At 37.2% G+C, this 7,839-nt stretch overlaps 1 protein-coding gene across 2 annotated transcripts in view; it reads left to right on the top strand.

The window, feature by feature from the left end:
- The first annotated feature begins 569 nt into the window (after window positions 1-569).
- LOC125039928 (nucleolar complex protein 4 homolog A-like) overlaps window positions 570-7,839 on the top strand; it is an 83,430-nt gene continuing 76,160 nt past the window's right edge. For both annotated transcript variants that reach the window (XM_047634297.1, XM_047634296.1), the window contains exon 1: window positions 570-860. In XM_047634297.1, coding sequence (XP_047490253.1) covers window positions 765-860 — 96 coding nt within the window. In that variant the 5' untranslated portion in view covers window positions 570-764. The remainder of the gene's footprint in view (window positions 861-7,839) is intronic.

Raw genomic sequence — 7,839 nt, 5'->3', positions numbered from 1 at the left:
CAATATATATATATATATATATATATATATATATATATGTTTATATATATATATATATAAACATATATATACATATACATATACACACGTGTGTGTGTGTCTGTGTGTGTGTGTGTGCGTGCATATACATACATACATACATACATACATACATACATACATACATACATACATACTTACATACTTACACACATACATACATACACAAACACACAAACACACACACACACACACATCCACACACACACACACACACACAGACACACACACACACACACACACACACACACACACACACACAAACACACACACACACACACACACACACACACACACACACATACACACACACACGCACACACACACACACACACACACAATTTAAGGCTAGGTGCTCTTTACAGGGTCATAATGTAATTTTGGTCTGTAAAAAAATATAGTTAGATATCGTACAAGAGTTGAAAGTTGAAAGAAACTAAACTACAGAAAAGAGTTGTGACGTCATCTTTTGGACGGCGTTTTTATACAGTAATGCAGACGGTCGCTTCACGAACACCCCGGGTATATCCACAGCACAGGACACAACAACACGTGCAGCACCCAGTTTCAAAGAGGCTAACGCAAAGGAGCTGGAGCTCAGCAATTATATCATAACTGAGACTGAGGGCACTTAATTATTTTGATAAAAATAATTTGGGTCTTCCTCGTAAATATAAACAAGGCACAATACCATTAGACAACACGAAGAGCGTGCAAGTAGAAACATGAAGCCCAAAACGACCACGGAACTCCTCAGGGATTTTAAGACGGACAAGATTAAGAATGCTAATGTTATTCTTGAACTTATGAAGCGACTTGAGGTAAGTTTGAATATAGGTATGGGTTGTTCTTTACGGTATGGACACACAAAGTTAGGGCAAATAAATTATATTTTTGTTGAATTATAGTCACTTGCAACTCTACAACTGTCCCCCCACTTTATGAACTGAACTACCTAAAGATTTATCAATTAAATTAAACTGTACTAGGTTGTGCCATCAATGACAACCTATATTAATAGTGTGGAAATGTTTTATAAATAATGTATCATCCATCACTAACGTTACACAATGCAAAACAAGGGTATTTGTTACCATTAGTGATGCCCCCTTCAGAGATGAAGTCCCAAAAGCAGGGAATGTAAACCCTAAAATACAAACATAACTGGTATACTTTCAGCGCATGTCAACCAAGAGTACAGTAAAATAAGTGTGTGGAGTGGATACCTTGACAAAAACAAAGACACTTTTCATCTATGGCAAAAGGTGCGCAAATCTAAAATAAGGGAGATACAGGACAGAGAAGACAGAAGATCGCCCCTTCATTTTCTAAGTCCCCTAGGTGCATGTCCATATTGGTTTCATACTACATACATATTGGAAAACATTTTTTGATGTAAGACTGTGGTTATATTAAATAAACAGCCTTTTCTGCATCAATTATTCTAGAAGAATAAATTTATAACTACCAGATACAATATCGACAAAACAATTTCTGTGTATTACAATCAGGAGTACAGTAAAAAAAAGTGTATGGAGTGGTTACCTTCATGAAAATTAATACACTTTTCATCTATAACAAAAGGTGTACAAATTAAAAATAAAGAAGGCACAGGACAGAGAACAGAGGAGATTGACCCTTCATTTTCTGTCTCGATTGTGTTTACCTTTCGAGGATTAAAACAAATGTGATGCGTAACTCATTACTGCGATCTGTTAAATAGTTCATGTATAGTATGTGCTTCTGAAAACGATTATCTTGTAATTCTGAATTCATGTATTTGATGCATTCTTCTAGTTTTTTGATACTTCTCTTTATGTGTTTTGGTAATTATTTATGCTATGCTGTACAATAACCTTCTGCACATGTGCGTTTTGCCACCAGGAGATCTGACAGGCTGTGATGGCATTTGTTAACAAGCACTGGTGAAAAATGTTTCATTTTATGTTGCATCAATTCTGGTTCATTTTTAAAGCCCTATATTACCATGGGTGTCCAGTAGGGTGTTTCAATAATTGTCGATTTTCTAAAATTTGCTCGAATCCCGGGGGCAAGTTAAGAAATAGGCGCCTATGAATTTTCTGAGTTTGGAAATGTATTTTTTATTAAAATCAAAGAATATCTCGCATTCTCTGTTTTCAATAGAAAGTTCTGATAAAATTATGATTTAGACACCGGTTCAAGCGCCAAATAACACCTCGTTTTCGGTTGTCGGTATAACTTTTATTTTTAAAATACCTCAATATTATACTTTTCTTTAATATTTTTGCATCAAAATTATTTCTATTATAAATTAATATTATATAAAGTTCTGTAATTGCCATAAGACTAATTTTTCAATTAGTAGGCTTGACTTTACTTTGTGTTCACTCGCCGAGAACATGCTTTGGCTCTCGGACTTCTCACTTCGCTTAAATGATTTGAAGTAACATATTTTATTTAACAAGAGGATATAAAAGGAAAGGATTCTAGTAATGATTTTATTTGGAACATTATATATTGCATACAATATAATTTTCATTCTACTCCTTTGTTTACATTGCCATATCTCCGACTACGCCGTTCTCTAGTTTCTGTTACAACAACAATTCTGTTTATGTCTTCACATTTTTTCATGTCTCCAATCAGTCTTTCACAGATTTGATTATGGCCAGGTATTAATGAACTTTTGGGTTTCCACATATCGATTTCATGCATATCATAGGCCAAGTATGCAAACTTATATGGCCATTTTTCACGAATTCCTCTTTTCAAGATCTTTGCAACTTCATCGACGTAATCATGATCAACAGCCAAGGGAAGAAGTGTACCATCTGCATTATACAGATGTCTGTTGATGGACGAGAAGTAGCTGCTACGAAAGCCAAGTTCACAGCCAATCCTGGCATACCTCCTTGAAGTTTCAATAGCAGTTCTGAAAAGAGTCATTCTATTGCTGTTCACAGCAGAACGCCAGCCTTTGAAATGAACTTTTGCAAAATCAAAAATACTTCTGATTGTTCTTGGATTTTTTTTCAGTGCTTTCAGACACTTTATGGTGTTGTTCTTTATTCCAATCTTGGATTTATTGGGCAAATCACCATCACAAACTCCTTCCAGCTTGGTCAATATGGTGTCAATGGTCAGGCAGATGTGTAGGAGGGAACAAAAAAAACCCAGCCACCTGGCACCAACTGGCAAAAGACATTTCTGCAATATCTTCAGTGTTGCATTTAAATCGGACTTCTGCATTGTAGGTCTGCTTCCATTTCAGTCTGTTAAATTCCCGTCTTTGCGCCTGATAATCAACACTTCCGAGTGATCCATTGCTTCCTTGTACTTTTGCATCATACCAATCTATATCTTCCTTGAGGATTTCTCGGGGTTGCTTCTTTGCCTTGAATGACACAGTCACAGTTTTCGAGAATTTTGTCTTCAGTGTTACATTTCTGATGGAGTCGTAGTACTCTTTCTTTATTTTTTCTTTCATATACCAAGGTGATATTGTCTTAATGCCGAATTTGCTATACAGCACAGCAATTTCCGCCTGCAACTTGGATAGAATCTGAGATTCCGTAATAGTCAAATTATTGCATGGCAAGCTGTCTTTTGAGCATCCTTTTGGTGTCTGGTTACCATGTCTTTCTAAGTCACAGTATCGAGCAAGAATTTCACTCTTCGTCAGTGGTCTAGGTGGCAAAACATCAATGTTACCAAACTCTTTCAGTATACGTGTATCGGCACTGCGCAAACCACCACGTTGAAGTGTCATATTGCCACTGACGAGATCGTCTCCACAATATAGGCAAGCGAGTAATGTGCATTAATAAGGTAGCACAAGTTTATATGGAAATGCATAGTGACTGGGAATCTTTACGGAAGTCCCCAGGAATCATTCGCAATGACCTAAGTTACCCTATGTTTGATTCTGCCATAATGTCGGATGAACCGAAATGCCCTTCCGTGGGTCATGCGGGTCACAGCTGAGGCCGCCGCACCTCATCCCAGCGCCGGAAATGGTATTATACTTTAATCAAAAATTGCGAATAGTAGATATTTTTTGATTTGTCTAATATTTTGCATGTCGTCATTTAAGCATAGTAGGCGCCTGTTTAGCAACTTGCTGAATGATTCTGAAAAAGTCGGATTTATTGAAACACCCTAGTGTCCAGGGTGCAGAGCCCCCTGGCTATGGAATATATAGATAGTAGTGTATAAATCCTACTAGGGTTAAGGTTAGGTTGGTTTATTGGTTAGGACACATTGTACAATTACCTTGGGGGGATCTGGATTATGTGAAGTCCCATAAATTTAAGTAGTTTAGTATAGTCCTTTATTTACCACCCTGGGTAACTGCACAGGTCATGATCATAACATTACATTATGGTATTACATTTGAATTTTAGGCTATAAGATTATTATGATGAGTACTACTTCAGTTAAAGGAAAGGAACCATTACACAATCCTTTATCTACTCATCTGCTATGCCGGCATACAGCTTGGGCTTGGAAAAGTACTGCCACATTTGATATGCGGTCATGTGATACTACATTCCAAATTTAGGATACAACATGAGTATATTTTCTAAGACATTAGATGATATGAAATAGTTACATAGTTCCCCATACCTCATGCTAGGTGGTCTGAGATATAGTGTACAAGTGTTCACTTTTATTCTTCATTACACAGTTTACACTTAGTTTCTTTGACAAAACAAACTGTATTGTCCTGCCAGTACAGCCTACATCCGAGCCTGCTTCTTGCGGTCACAACATCACACTGTCTTGTTCTTGTTTTATATAAACCATAGATGAGTGAATCTTACCTAAACCGGTCATAGTGCTTTATGCTACAGCTTTCAGGGCGTTGAGAATGAATCAACTTAGTCAAGTCCTCTGTGAAGGAAGCTTTAATGATGTAGAAAATCCTAGAAAGAGGTACCCTAAGATCTATATCCACACTTTGCTTGTCACATGCTGACTTTGCTAGGCAATCAGCATGATCATGCCTAGGGATTCCAACATGTGATGGAATCCACACAAAATGTACATCATGGCCTTGTTCTTTTGCATAATACATGTTTATACTGATGTCATTTGCAATATTTCCTGCACGTTTGTCTAGAAATTTGGTGGCCATGAGTATTCCTGCCAACTCAGTTTGCGTAGTGCTAGCCCAGTCATGAACCCTCCCACAATCCTAGTGCTGCAAAATATTGTTGTTATATACAACAAAAGTGCATTCTGCTCTGCTCCCAGACTACAAGGATGTGTCAGTGTAGCATTCATATGCATTGGACAGAGTTTCTAGATGCTCATTTATTATTGCAAGTGCAAACATACCTTTGGGGGCAGTTGTATAATATACACTTAGGTTCGACATTTTCCATGGCATTGGACAGAGTTTCTAGATGCTCATTTATTATTGCAAGTGCATACATACCTTTGGGGGCAGTTGTATAATATACACTTAGGTTCGACATTTTCCACGGTGGTACAGAATGTCCATGCAAGGCCTTAGTCATGGGTATGTTCAGCTGAGCTAAGTGTTTACATGTTTCTTGTACCCATGGATTTGAGTATGGTTCTCTAATTGATTTAACACTAAATGTTGTATTTATGTATAATATTCTTTCTTAAACTGAAGGTAAATTAAGTTATGTTCTCTTATTCACAGTCCTTGTTGTTCTAGGGGCAACAAGAATAATCCTCATGGCTTCATTTTGTACATTTTCTAAACTAGGCAACTCTGATTCCTTGAACAATACTAGGTGCAATGCATGATATTTCTCTCCTCAGATGAGGATTTAATGTAAATATCATCGGCATAGCAAATAATGGAGTCCATGCCCTCAAGTGGTATATCGCCTAGTAATCTATGCATTAGGATATTAAATAGCATGGGACTAAGTATGCCTCCCTGAGGTGTGCCAAGTTCAAATACTTTTGTGAGTACTCTTAATGCCTCTGAAGAGAACCTGAGCCAATTTATTTGATACATTTGAATCCATGTTAACAATTTTCCCTGAATACCAAAGCTAGCTAGTTGCTCAAGGATAATTTCTCTTGCAATACCAAAGGCAGATTTAAGATCAAGAAATATGGTTTGCATGCCTGGGTTTGAGTTTGTGAAGTACTCTGCAAAACAGTGCTGATTGCTATGCCCTGGGAGAAACCCATACAGTCTGGGGGATAACTTAGCATTTATGTGATACATAAACCTTTTCAGAATCTCTGAAGTACTTTGCACAGACAGGAGGTCAAGGAAATGGGCCTGTATTTGTCTGTATTGGGATTGGGTATAGGTATGATTAAGCTTTTAGTCCATGAGCTTGGGGAGATTAGGCTGCGTCTATACAGGTGTAAAAGTGGGTTGCCTGGTACCTAAGCAATGAGGCAAAGGATGCTGTAAGTAATGCCATCCTCGCCAGGGGTGGTTGCCTTACTTTTCAGAAGGGCATTGCTTAGTTCCCACTCGATTATGTTGGCAAAGTTGGAGGGGTCAAAAGCAGCACAGGCTACTGCTATATTAAAATATATCTATTTTTGACTTGTTGAGCTGATCTTTTATCCCGTGTGGAAGTGAGTTTAACTGAGAATTTCTGGCCTGCTGCTCTAGCAGCATATTAGCTTGTTCTTGTGGACTGTGGAACTGTGGTGTTGTGAGAGCTTTACCTGTCAGCCTATTAATTTTTCTCTGAATATCAGCTACAGAAGTTTGACTATTGATACTTTGCAAGAATTGTTCCCAGTGTTTACTATGAATCTGAGTTTTTAATTCTCTGAATTCCTTGTTGGCTTTAAAAAAAAGCAGAAGATTATCTTTCGTCTTACTATCCTTGTAACAATTAGCAAGCTCCTGAACCCGTTTACATTCCTTGGCCAGAATTGGGTCATTGATTCACCTCAGTGAATGGGAGGCCTGGGGCTTCTTTTTCTTCAAGAGGTTTTGTGAACAGACCCATGTGTCATAGTAGTCAGTGACAACTTTGATTAAATCCTGAGAAAAATTTTCAACAGTTGTTATTTCATAGGTGTTATACCAGTCATAGACCTTTAATTATTCTGAGCCTAGGTGATTTATGTGCTGAGTCGCTGTCTACAGTATAGTCTGTATATATTGTAAAGTGGTCACTATTTAACTCTCGTACCTGCGAAATACAGACATTACCATGAACTAAATTTTTGCTAAATACATAATCTAACCTGCCATCTCCCAAATGAATCTCTGCTTCTGTGTCATATACTGTCAGTGATCTACTATTGAAGAAATGCGTGAATTCTTCCCCATTACTATTACATTGGTTGTCTCCAAAATGTGGATGCCTTGCATTGAAGTTGCCCATGCATAACATGCCTTGGTTGTAAAAATTGAGGAGAGAACTAGCCAGAAATTTAGTGGATCTGACATATACATTATACAATGAAAAATACCCAATGACCGTCAGAATTTTTAAATGGTGAAATTGATCAGTGTTCTCAGATTTTTTAACTAATTTATGTGGTAGTGTTACCTTCACATATGTCCCAGTCATGGCTGTATTCACATTAGCAGCAGCAGCAAATGGTTCTTGCATGCAAGTAACATCAATATTGTATTTACAGATGTAAAAGTTTAGGTCATTCAGCCTAGGCATAATACTATGCATATTCCATGATATAGATTTGAGTGTGTGTTCATCCATATGTGAATAGTGTTTAATTAGGCAATCTGTACTTCATACTGTTATATCTTGCAATATTACGGAGTATAGATTCACATAAGAAACACATAACTTTATGATTATTGATTTCATTATGGATAGTAGTCTTAAATTTAAA

This window comes from Penaeus chinensis, chromosome 28 (genome assembly GCF_019202785.1).
Source record: "Penaeus chinensis breed Huanghai No. 1 chromosome 28, ASM1920278v2, whole genome shotgun sequence".
In the NCBI taxonomy this organism is placed as follows: Eukaryota; Metazoa; Arthropoda; class Malacostraca; order Decapoda; family Penaeidae; genus Penaeus; species Penaeus chinensis.
This window is presented reverse-complemented; position numbering and strand designations above follow the sequence as displayed.